At 37.3% G+C, this 16,558-nt stretch overlaps 1 protein-coding gene across 5 annotated transcripts in view; it reads left to right on the forward strand.

Annotated features, from left to right (window-relative positions):
* Window positions 1-10,427, forward strand: part of LOC106884053 (anoctamin-4) — a 120,190-nt gene extending 109,763 nt beyond the window's left edge. For all 5 annotated transcript variants that reach the window (XM_089366374.1, XM_089366376.1, XM_089366378.1 and 2 more), the window contains exons 17-26: window positions 425-461; window positions 953-1,064; window positions 1,280-1,334; window positions 4,232-4,329; window positions 5,604-5,779; window positions 6,957-7,109; window positions 8,372-8,424; window positions 8,790-8,962; window positions 9,417-9,522; window positions 10,201-10,427. In XM_089366374.1, the coding sequence (XP_089222500.1) occupies window positions 425-461; window positions 953-1,064; window positions 1,280-1,334; window positions 4,232-4,329; window positions 5,604-5,779; window positions 6,957-7,109; window positions 8,372-8,424; window positions 8,790-8,962; window positions 9,417-9,522; window positions 10,201-10,374 (1,137 nt within the window). In that variant the 3' untranslated portion in view covers window positions 10,375-10,427. The remainder of the gene's footprint in view (window positions 1-424; window positions 462-952; window positions 1,065-1,279; window positions 1,335-4,231; window positions 4,330-5,603; window positions 5,780-6,956; window positions 7,110-8,371; window positions 8,425-8,789; window positions 8,963-9,416; window positions 9,523-10,200) is intronic.
* Window positions 10,428-16,558: the final 6,131 nt, after the last annotated feature.

Consider the following 16,558-nt stretch of genomic DNA (forward strand, 5'->3'; position numbering starts at 1 on the left):
ACCATCACCACCACCACTGGACCACCACAACTTGTACCATTCCACCCCTACCACCACCACCACTTGCCACCACCACTGCTATCATCTACCACACACACACACACACACACACACACACACCATCACATGGCACTACCCCTACTACCATCCATCACACACACACACAAACACCACTCCTCTCACACACACATGCACAATCTCCCCTACTACCACACATACACACACCTACCACTACTATCCATCACACACACACACACCATTACTGCCACCATCACCACCACCACTGGACCACCACAACTTGTACCATTCCACCACCACCACTTGCCACCACCACTGCTATCATCTACCACACACACCACCACCACCACCACCACCCATAAATCTTTTCTCTATTAATTGTCTTTTGTGAAATTTCTCGTTTCAGCTTTACACCAAACTTGCTTACTGTTTAACTGAACTAGGTAAGATGTTTATCCTTGTTTCGTTGAGGCACGGGTGATGGTGCATGCCCATAGCCTATGTAGTGTGGGACGTTTTAGAAGGGGGACAATGGACGAGGCTGAGGCTAAAATTTGGAAATATTCAAAATCAAGGAAGAATATTTAGCAGGGAAGACATGTTTGAAAGGAACATCACTGCTTGGAATGCTTTTGTCTTTTATAAAAACATTTATTGTTGTTGTTGTTCTTGGTGAGGTTGGTGTGCAGAACCAGTAGAGCACTCAATAAAATGTCCTTGCGTTTAGTTACATTGTTTCATGTTCTCAGTTCCTCTTTCTGAAGTGGTAGATTAAATAAAGAACCAACCAAGTACTGCAGTCGATATAATCACCTGATCTCCTGAAATTTGTAGTCTTGTACCTATCTTAAAAAGTATTATCGTTATTATTATTATCATTATTATTATTATTATTATTATTATTATTAATATCATTATTATTATTATGTTTCAGAGAAGCACAGGACTCAGACAGAATGGGAAGATGGATTCACCCTTAAAATGTTCCTTTTCCAATTTGTGAACTATTATTCTTCCATATTCTACATCGCATTTTTTAAAGGAAGGTAAGTGTCTGTGTGTCCCTCTCTCTGTCTGCATTGTGGTGTCCATACTTTTCCAAAGATATTAATTCAAGAACAGCTTCCTTTTGGTTCAGTTTTCTTTGCTTCACTACAAACGTTTCTAAGTATTGCTTCCATTAACCACTGTTTGAACTTTGCATTTCTCAACCAATATTCCTTCAATATATTCACTGATGCCATTTACCATTCTTTTACAGAATCGTTGGATCACCAAACAATTATATTTATCTTAACAATGAAAGGCTCGAAGAGGTAAGAATGGAATGATTTTCTGGGTTTACTGAACTGGCCAGGGGTATGGTGAAACCGCATCCTTCTTTTCAGGTTGTTGATAGCTCCTCTCTCTCCACCACCTCTCTCTCCACCACCTCTCTCTCTGTCTCTCTCTCTCATACAGACATAAACATGTTTCCTTTCTTTCTCTCACACACACATTTTTATATATGTAGGTATATGTATTTGTGTGTTTGTCCCTCTCACCATCGCTTGACAACCAATGTTGGTATGTTTACGTCCCCGTAACTTAGCGGTTTGACAAAAGAGACTGATAGAATAAGTCCTGGGATCGATTTGTTCGACCAAAGGCAGTGCTCCAGCACGGCCACAGTCAAATGACTAAAACAAATAAAAGAATACAAGAACAAAGGAATAACCATTTCCATGTCTAAAACTAAATATATTCTTGGAGGAAATTGAACGAACCAATACAATCTTCTTTGTCATTCAACTTTCTGGCTGACAGATCAACCCTGTCATCTGTTAAGGGTTGATTTAGGAACCCTAAACCAAAGAAAAGTAAAACAGTCGTTTAAAGAAAAATTTACCATATTTTTAGAGGGAAGACCATAAGGGGCAGCTAAAAGATGCTTGAAGGTCACATACGGCCCTGGGGGCCACGGTTGAGAACAGCTGTTCTGGACCCTAAAACCTTAATGCAAAGCTATAAATAAACTTTATTTCTAAATCCGATGCTCCAAAGGAAAGGGACGTTATAGAACTAATTCACGTGTTTTAATGTAATTAATATCTCAATATCTCGACAGAGTATAACCATGGAAGAGATTTTAATTAAAAAACATTAACTAAGAATGGGGGGGGGGGAGTATGAGGGAGTAGAAAAAGGTGCCAATTAATCTCTGCAATATGCTGTCTGTGAAGCAGCAGGAAATGGTAAACAAGGATGGTTCCTAAGAAAGTTGATGATAAATATGGTGAATCATTCAGGAAGAAATCTGATATTTGGAATATAAAGAATCGAAAACTACTGAGGTTTCTGCATTTATTTGTTTAATGATTTATTTCTTCTTGGATCCTAAATTTAGCAAAATACTTCGATGGAATATTTAAGGCTTAAGATATTACAGAGAAAGAAACATATGCATACACACACATACGTGTGTGTATGTATGTATGTATATATATATATATATATATATATATATATATGTGTTGTGTGTGTGTATATATATATATATATATAGGTACAAGAGTGGCTGTGTGGTAAGAAGCTTGCTTCTGAACCACATGGTTCCTGGTTCAGTCCTACTGCATGAAACCTTGGGCAAACACTGAAACTGAAAGAGGCCTATCATATATATGCATGTATATATATGTGTGTGTGTGTATTTGTGTGTCTGTGTTTGTGGCCCTCCCCCATCACCAACACCTCCCATCCACTTTCTACATATGTTACATATTCTTTCCATTTTATCGAACCCCTCTTCCTAAGCTTTATCCTATTTTACAGTGCTATATTCTATTCACCCTAAATTGCCCTATTTTAATTTCCTGTATCCTATTTTTACAGTTCTAAATCCTATTTTACTACACGATATTCAACTTTCTTCTACTCTATCCTACTTTAGCGCATAATATTTTATTTTACAATAGAATATCCTTATAAGATATCCTGTAGTTTATTCTCAGCTATTGCATGATGATATTATACAATAAATCATCATTTCCGACACTCCCTACTGTTCCCCAGTAACCAAAATATATTACTCCGACCTCCAATGATGATGATGGTGATGGTGATGAAGCCAAATTTAACTACAATGCACCAATAAATTAAATAATCACTAATTACTTACAATTTATAGTCACAAGATGATGGCAATCCTCTATGTGGTCACTTCACATGCTAGAAATAGCAGACAAATCTCTCTCACATCACACTATCCACTAACATAGCTACAGTGGGGCGGTAGGGGTGGTCAGCCTTAGGCTGCACTTATGGGTCTGCTGTAGGCAATATGTTTTTTGTGGGGTCTGGGGGCAACAAACGGAAGGGCCACCCCAGATGGCACACACTCTAGCTACACTAGTGACTCTACCTTCTTGAGAAGACCGACACACCGATGATAAGATAGTTCTAGATGCACAATACCTGAGACAAGGACAAGATGGTCATCTTTGGAATGTCTCTGACTATAGGTTTTTTCCATAAGTCAACTTGTGGTTAAATAACCACAACCTACTGTCTCCCCCCCCTTCTCCTCTCCCTGCTGCTTTAAACTTATTCCTCTTCAATCAGCTGTGTATACACACACCACTTAATTATATATACACCACTTTAATTATACACACACTGCTTAATGACATGGGTATTCCTCTTTAATTATTAATGCATGTCTTTAATTATGTTCTACTTTGTATGCAGTTTTGGTAATTGTATATCATAAAATGATATTTGCTGTGTTCAACTTCAAACATAATGTCACACATACACACACACACACACAGACACACACATAAACACATGCAAGCACATGGATGCAAACAGGCAAACACACATGCACACACACACACACACAAACACATGGATGTAAAGAGGCACGCTGATACACATACAGACTCACAAACACGCACACACACACTCACACACACATAAATGCTGGTATAATCACACACAAACACAAGGATGCAAACAGATACACGCATGCAGATACACACACGCATACACACGTACATACACACACACTCACACACACAGACATACTCACTTACACATTCACACACACACACACACTCTCTCTCTCTCTCTCTCTCTCTCTCTCTCTCAATACACTTAGTCTCTCTCTCTCTCCCTCTCTCAATACACTCACTCTCCTTCATTCCCTCTCATTCTCTCTCTCTCTTCCTCCCAGTGCAATCCATCTGGCTGTCTTGTTGAGTTATGTATTCAACTAGGAGTGGTCATGGTAGGAAAACAAGCTTTCAACAATTTCGTGGAGCTCTTATTGCCGTAAGTATCATCATCATCATCATCATCTCTCCTCTGTGTTTGACATCTGTTAGGAGTAGGAGGTGGGTGGGGGGGTTTACAGATGGACTCACTGAGATAGGAGTGGTGGTCAGTAATAGGTGCAGGTGCGTGGTAAGAAGTTTGCTTCCAAACCACATGGTTCTTGGTTCAGTCCCACTGCATGGCACCTTGGGCAAGTGTCTCCTATCACAGCTGACCAAAGCCTTGAAAGTAGATTTGAGATATGGAAACTGAAAGAAGCCCGTCATATATATATATTTGTATGTGTGTGTGTGTGTGTGTGTGTGTGTGTGTGTGTGTGTGTGTGTCTGTGTCTGTGTGTCTGTCCCCCACCGCTGTCGGTTTGTTTATGACCCCATAACTTAGCAGTTTGGCAAAAGAAACCGATAGAATAAGTACCAGGTGCAGAAAAAAGTACTGGGGGAGGGTCGTTTCATTATACTAAAAGTGCTTTAAGGTAATGCCCCAGTATGGCCACAGTCTAATGAGGGAAACATGTAAATAGCCAATCGAGTTAAAATTACACCATTAACGTGTCATTTTCTAAATTTTGAAAAAGTAGCAGGGGAGATAACCTTGTAATTGTATGTAATGAAAATTGGAAACGGAATCCAAGCAGAGCTGTGTCCAGAATTTATATTTACTTTTCTCCTCACTTTATCATCCAACCTTTTTTTTTTTTTTTTTTTCAATTTTGAATAGTTTTATTACCCTTATTATTATTATTATTATTATTATTATTATTATTATTATTAGTATCATTATTAATTCTGCAAGCTGGCAGAATCATTTTTACACCAGGTAAAAAGCTTAGCGGCATTTCATTTATCTTCACGTCCTGTATTCAAATTCCGCCAAGGTTGACTTTGCCTTTCATCCTTTCGAGGTCGATAAATTAACTACCAGTGAAATACTAGGGTCGATGTAATCAACTTCCCCAAAATTCCTGGCCTTGTAGCAAAATTTGAAACCATTATTATCATTAGTATTCCACCAAAGCCAATTCTGCCTTTCATTCGTTTTGGGGTTGATAAAATAAGTACCAGTTAAGCCCTGGGATCGATCTAATCAACTTACCACCTCCCCCCAAAATTGCTGGCCTTGTGCTAAAATTTGAAACCGTTTTTACTGTTGTTGTTGTTGTCATTTCCAATAAACTTCTTATTTTGTCTCCTTGCTTTTCTCCCCTTCGTCTCCAACGCCACCTTGACGTAATGCCACCACCTTCACCTTAAACCGGTTCCACCAACCAGGAAGCTGCAAAACTGGTGTAAAGTCCATTACAACCGCGTCAAAGACACCGAGGAAGGTGAGGACGACGACGATGATGATGACATTGACGACAAAGAAACAGCGAAACGATGGGAAGTGGACTTTCTGATGACAGAAGCAAATCCACTGGGGATGTTTTACGAATATCTGGAAATGGGTGAGTCACACTTTCCATGCAATCCTTTTATTCACACACACACACACACACACACACACACACACACACACACACACACCTAGATCTAAGCTCTATACTCTCAGCTGTACGTTCGCTCAAACACATTCACAGAAAGATTTATTTAAGGGAGATAACTGTGACAGCTACTATAACAGGTACATATTGTAGAATAGACTTGTCTCCCTTATGTTATGTTCATCGCTGAATGGATACTGGTCTCTGGTGAACGTTAAGTTTATGAACAAAATGACTGTAGCCACCCTAAAGATCGCGGGTTCGTATCGCAGTCTGGGTTTCTTTTTTTGTAGTGTTACCATACAGGAGAACTAGTTCTCTATCCAACAGTTATAAGAAACTGATCTTCCGACCATGTTACAACAGTCCTCGCTGTTGCTTTATCCTCTGGATAAACCTGTAGCCAGCAGATCAATGATCAGTGGTATTCCAGACGTGACTCTCTTGACAGTTATTCAAACATTGTGCATCTATGGATGTATTATCAAAAATGTCAATCTATTTGGAATAGTAGGGTTTTAGCTGTGGTATTAGCTGTTATTTCTGGTAGGTCAAGCAATCCTCACATTGGTTTGAAATGGTCATGTTATTGTTTAGCGTCAGGACAACTCAGACCTGATCAAATGGATTCCAGACGCGACCATTCCGTCTTTTCGATATATTTATTTTACATGATCTCGTGTAATGTTCCTTATGAAATGTTGGCTGCTATTTCTAGCAGGTCACACATTTCAGCTTCCCCTGACTTCATTCTCAGCCAACGTCTTTGCCCAACACAGTCTGTTTCAACTTCTTGTTAACCACGAAAGATTTTTCACTTCAACCATTGGCATATTGTATATCAATAATGATGATGATGGTAATAATAATAATAATAATAATAATAATAATAATAATAATAACCCTATTGTATACAATGTTCAAGACTGAATGTTGAAATGGATATAATTATTCTTAGGGAGATGCAGATCTTTCACTAATTAAACACAACTCATTGTGGTTATTATTCTCTTTTTTATTAATTAATTAATTAATTAATTAACTCATTGATTTGCTAATACCAAAGTGTTTCATCATGCTCCCATGATCCCTTCTTCAGCAGCCAGTCTACATGATCTTTTTTTATTTTCATTTCTTGCAGTGATACAGTTTGGCTTTGTGTCCATTTTTGTGGCAGCATTCCCATTGGCTCCTGTCTTCGCTCTGCTAAACAACATTCTGGAAGTTCGTCTTGATGCCTACAAATATGTCACCCAGTTCCGTCGACCGTTAGCAGCCAGAGCTCAAGACATTGGTAAAGTGGCACCAATTCTAATCTTACAACTGTTGTAAATACAAGGATCTCAGATCTAATCTTAATCTGACTATATTAGAGATGTTAGGTGGATAAGATTGAGGGTGGATGCTAGTGTTACCTGGGTAGGTTTCATTAGTAGAGACGCTGTGAGCTGAATGGAACTGGTAAATGAAGCTAGTGTTAGGCAGATAAGATTGGTGGGTGGAGCCTGATGTTAGCTTGGTGAGATTGGTGGGTGGAGCCTGATGCTATCTAGGTGATAAGTGGGTGGAGAGCTTGAGGCTATCTAGGTGAGATAGGTGGGTGGAGCCTGATGTTATCTAGGTGAGATAAGTGGGTGAAGCTTGGTGCGATCTAGGTGAGATTGGTGGGTGGAACCTGGTATTAGATAGATGAGATTGGTGGGTGGTGTCTGGTACTACTTAGATTAGTTTGGTGGGTGGAGCCTGATACTAGTTAGGCGAGATTGATGGATAGCATCTGGTCATAACTAGGTGATATTGGTGGGTGGAGCCTAGTGTTACATATATTTCAATAGTCAGTTGTTTCTTCTTAATAATCATAAACCTTTCTTCTATAGACGTAAGGCCTGATACTTTTGAGGGGAGGGGATAATCAATTAAATTGACTTGTGCTCAAATGGTATTTATTTCACCAGCCCCGAAAGGATGAAAGGCAATTCAACCTGAACAGAGTTTGAACTCAGAATGTATAGATAGATGAAATGGTGCTTAGCATTTTTGCCTGGCATGCTAATGATTCTGCCAGCTCACCACCTTAATAATAATGATAATAATAATAATAATATTAATAATAATTTTGGTACAAGGTCAGTAATTTCTGGGGAAGGTATAAGTCAATTATATTGACCCCCCAGTGTTCAATTGCTACTTATTTTATCGACCCAGGATGGATGAAAAACAAAGCCAGCCTTGGCAGAATTTGAACTGAGAACGTAAAGATGGATGAAATGCCACTAAGCAATTTATCTTTCTAACGACTCTGCCACCCCATTAATAATAATAATGATGATGATGATTATAATCTAAGAAACTTGGTGAGAAGGACCTGTGCTTTGTTATATCAACCTTAGTGTATAACAGGTACTTTCAGACGGTGTGAGCATCAGAAAGGTTTGAAGAGCAGACATTAAATGCCACAAAAACACAAATAGAATTGAATGGTGCTTCTTTATTCTCTACAAAACCAGTCTTTGTGTGTTTATCGAAATTTGGCTAATGTTGTTCTTGTTGTTATAGGTATCTGGTTTGGAATTCTGAAAGGAATTTGTATAATATCTGTCATCACAAATGTGAGTATATTTCATTCATTCATTTATGTGTGTGTGTGTGTGTGTGTGTGTGTGTTAGAGAGAGAGAGAGAGACTCTTTCTTGATCATAATCTAACACACACACACACACACACAGCACTCACCCTGTGCCACACACCCTGCACCCCACACACACTGTGCCACTCTTCCTATGCTACTCACCCTTTGCCACTTAGCCATTTCTGTACCACAGAACCATGTCTGCGCAACACACCCTGTCCCATCCCACACACCCTATGCCACTAATTCCGTGCCACTAATCCTGTGTCTGCTCCACTCATATGTGTCTGTTCATCCTAATACAATGTCGTGTGAAATAAACAATAAAGTCCTCTTCTCTTTACAGGCATTAATCATAGCCTTCACATCTGATTTCATCCCTAAGATGTTGTACAAACATGTCATAAGTCCCAACGACACCCTTGAGGGTTATGTGGAATTCAGTTTGTCTTACTTCAACATAAGCGACTTCCAACCCCGAAGCAAACCAACTTTTGACTCAAACATCACAGAGTGTCGGTAAGTTGTTTTTTTTTATGAACTGATATAGGAGGGAGGGAGAACTATGTGCACTTCTAAGGGGGACATTCTTGGAGTGACCGGTTTCCTAACTGAAAAAGAAAAATTTCCAGAAAACAGAAGAGATTTTATTAGGGTCCAAATAGGCACTGAACCTGACCAATTTTTTTTAAAGAAAGATTGTCATCTTAATTTTAGAACAAAAATAGGGAAAAGTTGTATTAACCATAGATTAAGCATCCAGGTGTAAAGACTGTTTCTTAGACTTCATTGTCTCAGGTTTGTTAATATGAATAAATGGGCATAAAATAGCAACAAAGGTAGAACATTGTTAAATATTCTCTCACCTGCCTCACAGAAGACCAAGGTTGAATTTCCTATGGATGCCAGGGATGGCGTGCATTTTTTTGTTTTGTTCCAGCTGGGCCTTAACCATTTATGTCTTTAATTCCAGGTACAAAGATTTCCGATATCCCCCTGATTCTCCAGACAAGTATGAGCACACCTCCATCTACTGGCACATCCTTGCGATTCGTTTGGCCTTCGTTATAATATTCCAGGTAAGAATGTTTATTGAAAATGATTGTAGTTTAGTCCCCCCCACAACATCCCTGACCAAGCAAATACAAGTTTAAAGGTTCAAATTCCAGCTATGGCCATGAGGCTGACACTGGGTCTAACACACGCTGAGTTTACCAAAACATTACTCCACCATCACCACCACCACCACCAACTCCACCCTCCCCACCATCACCACCACCACCACCACCACCACCAACTCCACCCCCCCACCACCACCACCAACAACAACTCCACCCCCCACCACCACCACCACCAACTCCACCCTCCCCACCACCATCACCAGCACAACCTCCACCGCCAACAACATAACCAGCTGTGCCAAAATGTCTCATTCTCCCCACATAGCTATCAATGGTTACCAATAAGTGACACAGTTCATCAATGGCAGGTGGTGGGAGCACTGTATAAACTGACCAGTGTTTTGTCAGCTTCCAGAGCTGATCTAACTTAATTTATTCTAAGGGCCTACACCTAGTCATTTGGCTGACTCCTTATGTATTGCTGGTCAACTTGATAAGGGTTGGTCCCACATTTGATCTGATGTAATTCACAACCAAAACCCTGTTAGAATGAAGAAACATACTGGTTTTTTTTTTTTTTTAACTATTTAAGAATTCTTTTATAATTAATCCGTCTCTTTTTGTGTCTGTTTCCAGAATGTCGTCATGCTATTATCATGGCTAGTAGCAGCCATGATTCCAGATGTACCATATATTGTGAAAATCCAAATGTTGAGAGAGAGTTACTTGACGAAACAAGCTCTCTTGAAATTTCAAGATGAGAAGAGAGAGAAGCGCCGTACCGGTTCTGTTGGTTTGAAAGAAGAATGAAAGTGAAATATGGAAGATATTGCTGAGATTTCTTTGAGTTTTCAATGCAAAAATAGAGACTGTTTACTTGAAAGAAACAGAAAGGAAAAAAATAATGGTTTTATTCCAATACTAATATTTTTCAGTTTTGCTCACGGCTTCAACTAATTCCATCCAATTTGTAACCATTTTTTTTCTCTCTCAATTGCATTCAGTATATTTTTCAATACATATATCCTAATACTCAAACGCACATACATGAGCATATATATATATATATATATATATATATATATATATATATATATATATATGTATGTATATATATATATATATATATATATATATATATACACACACACATATATATATGGATATATTTGTATATGTATATATATGTATGTATTTGTACACACACACACACACACACACACACACACACACACACACACACACACACACACACACACACACACACACACACACACACACACACATATATAAATAAACAATATATCGAATTTCATTATGGTATCATTAAAAGAAAGAGCTAATTAAAATTTATTCCATGCAAAACATCGTTAATGATTGAGAGAATGAATATAAGACCAATTTTGGTCTGAAATGTCTTTTACATTAAATGTATATTAATTATAACTATATATTTATATCAGTTATAATTGCATATGTATACCATAATTAAATGTTTATGCTAATTACAATTACATATGCATGTTATTATTAAATATATTGATTATGATTACATATGTATATTATAATTAGTTGTCTGTTTTAATTACAATTACATATGCATATCATAATCAACTATAATTACAAATGTGTATCGTAACTAAATGTTTGTTAATTACAATTACATATGTATATCATAATTACAAACCCAGTTATTAAAATATTTGCTACATTTTATGGTTATGGACAAACCCATAGCCCTCTGTTATCATGCTTCATTATCAATGAAAAAATAACCTAGCATTTTTTTTTAAGTGGTTGCTGGTGGGTGGGTGGGGGTGGAATTATCGAATGGTGTGACTCCAGGTAGAACAACAACAACAACAGGCCTTTGCAATCCAAACATAATACTTGGAATTCTTTGATCAGAGGAAATTATTTTTGTCATTGTTCAGTATAAATATAAAATAATCCACTTGAAGACGGTTTAAATACATTGCGGTAAGATTTATTTCTTTACGGTTTATATTATCAACATTGGAGATCATTTACAGAGGCGGGGGAGGGGGTATACTCACTGGTGATGGTCACGATCGTTGAAAATCATAAGCCGTTTGATGATTGTAGTGGTTCCTGATAGAGGTGGGCTAGGTGAAAACTACTGAATAACACTGACAAATTTTGACAATCAAAAGAACGTAATGGAACATTTATGAAAAAGGACCTTAAAATAGTTTGATTCAGTAGACACCCCCTACAGATATTGGAGGGGGTAACACATTCCTCGCACAAATAAACAAATTATATATATATATATATATATATATGTATGTATGTATGTATGTATGTATGTATGTATGTGTATATATATATATATATATATATATTTGTTGAGCTCTGTCTAGTTCTACTCTATATCAGTTGTCACTGAAGACTGTGTCTTTTGGATTCACTTGTATCATATTCCAGGTACCTGTACCCTGCTCATTTCTTTCTTTCAAGATTTCTCTAATTAATGTTGAAGTGTTTCTTCCACAATAACAAACAAACGAACAAGAAAAGAAAGAGATGACCCCTCTGTTGGAATATGAAGACGATGCAAGTGTGAGGTGCAAACCGTCTTGACCGAATTATACTGTTCAATATTAGAAATTATAACCAATCAGTCAATCAATCAATCAATACCATCATTACTTGTTTGTGAAGGAATTATGAGTGTATAGAGATCTTTTGTTTGTCACCCCACCACCCCTCAAAATATTTGGTATTGCTAGTCTTGGAATTTCACTCTTGAAGGCGACAATGTCCAATAAAGTTAACATATCTTACATTCCTGCTTCTTTAAAAGGACAGTGACATCATCCAAGCGCCATCCCTCTCATCAGATAGAACTTTCTCAAAGAATAACGAGTGAAATGGTTAAGACTACAAGAACAACTTGGAATATACTCAGCTTTTTTTTTTTTCTTTTTCTATAATTGTGAATATATATATAAAGAAAATACTTGAATATAAAAAAAATATTTTTAAAACTGGAGTTATTCTACTCCTTGATGCTCCCTGTATGATATTGGCAGAAAGGAAAAATATAAAAATTTGTTGATTTTTTTTTTTTGATTTAAGGAGTGATTAAAAAATTTTTTTTTTAATTATTGTGTCTTGTTCACTAACTGTAAATAGCTACAAATAACAGGTAGGCAGTGGTAGCATTGTGTAATTGCCAAGTGTTCCATTAGCCTTCCATGATGATCTTGGAGCTCCGTAAAGTTAACTTGCTCTGGGTGAAACCACTTCCAATATATCTCCTAACTACTTAATCAAACTATTTCCTGACCCCCCCCCCCCTGTTTTTCTGATTTATTCGTTAAATGACAACCTATTTACAGGCAATGCACTGCACCAAGTCCTTGAGCAAGACACTTCACTCTGTTTGCCTCAAAATGCTTCATGCCTAATATTTGTGTGATTAATAAACAAATACTGATTAAAAAAAAAAAGAAAAAACTACGAAAGAAAATATTCCATTTCTACTAAAAGTGTATGGTTGACTTGCTAAATCTTCAATCCTATTTCAATAATAATAATAATAATAATGATTCTTATAATAATAATAATAATGAAGATAATCCATAAATTGAGACTTGAAATAAAGATGAAATAATTACGTTATAATAATTTCCATAATGCCAGATTACATTAAAAAAAAAAAAAAAAACTCAATTTGGCACCGAAATTCTTCCAATATTGATCAAATATATTTTTTTACTAATTGATTTTTTTTTGTTTTTTTTTTTCCTGCCAATTTTAATGTTTGTTAAAAAATTAAAAAAAAAAACAAACTCGATGTTTAAGATCTGTTGGTAAATAGCGATTGTTTTTTTTTTTTTGTTTTATAAAAATCCAGAAAAAAAATTTACATTTTCAAATCTGGTTTAAAATGTCTTGTAAAAATTTAATAAAATATATAAATAAAAATATATTGTCTATGAAAAAAAAAATAATAATAATATATAAAGTTTTACAAATTTTTTATTAAAATATAATTGTCCACTTCTCTGTGTTTTTGTTTCTTTTGCTTTATAAATTTGGTTAATTTTATTATATTGAATCCAGGCAGTGGACTGTGGTCATGCTGGGGCACCACCAACAGTTCTTTGTGGTGCAGGTGACAGGCACATTAATTCTTTTATTTCTTTTAAAATACATTGCGTTTTTTTTTTGGATTAATTTTGAAAATAGTGAAGAATTATTAAAATAACTTTGTCGTTAACAGGCGCAGGTGTGGCAGAGTGGTAAGGAGCTTGTTTCCCAAGCATATGGCTCTAGGTTCAGTCCCACTGTGTGGCACCTTGGGAAAGTGTCTTCTACTATAGCTTCAGGCAGATCAAAGCCTTGTGGGTGGATTTGGTAGATGGAAACTGAAAGAAGCCCATCATATATATATGTATATAATTATGTGTATGTGTTTGTCCCACCCACCATTGCTTGACAATCGATGTTGGTGTGTTTACATTCCTCTAACTTAGCAGTTCAGCAAAAGAGACTGATAGAATAAGTACTAGGCTTACAAACAATAAGTTCAAGGGTCAGTTTCTTCAACAAAAATCCCTTTCAGGTAGTGCTGCAGCATGGCCACAGTCAAATGACTGAGACAAGTAAAAGCAAAAACTGATGTGTGTGTCGCATAAATTAACAGGAAATTTGGATCACTTCGGAAACAAGAATTTTCTATCATAAAACCAGGGATGATGTCAAGTGGCACCAAAACGGTTAAAGAATCTATCGACCAACATGGTCAAACCAGATCTGCTGAAAGTCTATAGAAACTGTACTCAGGGAAGCCATCTGCAACCTATGTTGCGTACACGTTATATGATTCCTATGTTGCAGAGAGAATTTCACCCTTTCGCTACCAGAATTCTTTTGAAATACACTGCTTTTGTTTTGGTTAATTTTGAAGATAATGAAGGATTTAATAAAAAAATAACTTTGTCTTTATTAATCTTATATGTGGAACATAAAGGTGGTGCTCCAGGATGGCCACTGTCAAATGACTGAAACAAGTAAAAGAATTAAAAGATTAACATGAAATTGTGATGGAAGGTTTTAATTCAGGTCTCTTTAAAACAAGATTTTACCATAGAATCAGGGATGGTCTCAGACTGGTCGCTGTCGAAACGGTTAATAGTTGATGTCTGAGTGACAAATGTACACAGCCATGTTGTTTTGTTGGTCAGGGGTTCAAGACCTGGTGGCGGTGCTTCCGTGCTGATCATGTTATTCCACATAACCGTGTTCTCGTTGAGTGTAACACAGAAATAGGCAATCACAAGATAGATCGATACAAATGCTATGACCATTGATCATTAGCTTTGATTCCTAAAACTCGAATTGGTTGACTCCACTTTGATTAATTGCCATTCATCATCATCATCATCATCATCATCATCATCATCATTTAGTGTCTGTTTTCCATGCTGGCATGGGTTGGACTGTTTGATTGGAACAGGTAAACCGAAGAGCTGCACCAGGTTCCAGTCTGATTTGGCTTGGTTTCTATGGCTAGAAGCCCTTCCTAATGCCAACCACTCTAAGAGTGTAGTAGGTACCCTTTACATATCACCGGCACAGGCACCTTTTACATGTCACTGGCTAGGGTGCCTTTTACGTGTGGCTGGAGCTGTCCATGGCTACGATCTCACATGGCACAGCAAATCACTAAGAAGTCTCGATCACTTGTCATTGTCTCCCAAAGCCAACTCGTGTAAATTTTCCAAAACTCCTCTTGACACTCTTGGAAAAAATCTTTTACAAATTTTGATACAATTGGAATCTATACCATCTGATGCAAATTTGCATAAAATTTCACTAAAGAATATCGATTTTTCTGGAAGTTATGAGGAAACAAAGCTAACTCGAGTGAATTTTCCAAAACTTTCTTCCCCACTCTCAGAAAATATTTTTACAACAAATTCCAATATAAGTGGAATTTGTACAATCAATTTGATGTGAATTTGTAGAAAGTTTCATTTAAAAATATCAATTTTTCTGTACGTTATGAAGAAACAAAGTGGGTGGGGTACCATTGGGTATGTAGATAAACAGAAATCAACAGCAGAAGTAGAATTAATTGTTCCAAAGAAAAAGAAAACAAATATTGGTTGACAGGAATGACCCTAGGCAAGAATCTATCCCAGAAATAGGAAATTCCTGGCAAATGCTTCTCGAAAAAGACATTTTAAAGTTTTATTTTTTATTTGAAAGATTCCTGAACTTTATTTTAGTAAATAGATAGATAGATAGATAGATCGATAGAAAGATAGGTAGGTAAGTAGGTTGGTCGGTCGGTCGGTCCAGTCATTTCCTGACTTGGAAACAGGTGATGGTTGGCAACAGGAAGAGCATCTAGCTGTATGAAATCTGCTGCAATAAATTCCACATGAGCCATGCCAGGAAGAAAAAGACCTTATTCTCTCTCTGCACTCTCCCTCTTTCACTCTTACCCCTTCTGCTCACCTCTCTCTTTCTCACACACACGCCTCCACCTGTTCTTACTTTCCACCTCGCTTCCTCCCCACCAACTACCGCTACCTCGCTGCCGTTCTTAAACCATAACTTTGATTCCATCCACCTAATTGATAACACTACTACTACTACTACTGCTATTACTACTACTACCATGAGTAGCACCAGCCTTATAACCACCCTCACTATCCTAAGAATCGCCAGAATATTACTATTAGGCGCACATACACACGCACGTACATTCTATCACACACACACACATGAACATGCGCATTACGCTCACGTACACACACGCACTTGCACACATGCATCTCACGCATATACGCATCGTATGCACGCACCCTACTACTACCACCGCCACCACCACCACTGATCCACGCAATGGTACCGCAGCTACTAAATCATCACCATCGCCACCAGAAGCAACAACAACAACAACAACTATCTCCATTTATCTGTAACCAAGCTACCACCCCCATCCCACCCATAC

The sequence above is a fragment of the Octopus bimaculoides genome, chromosome 19 (genome assembly GCF_046866305.1).
Source record: "Octopus bimaculoides isolate indiv1 chromosome 19, ASM4686630v1, whole genome shotgun sequence".
Classification (NCBI taxonomy): Eukaryota; Metazoa; Mollusca; class Cephalopoda; order Octopoda; family Octopodidae; genus Octopus; species Octopus bimaculoides.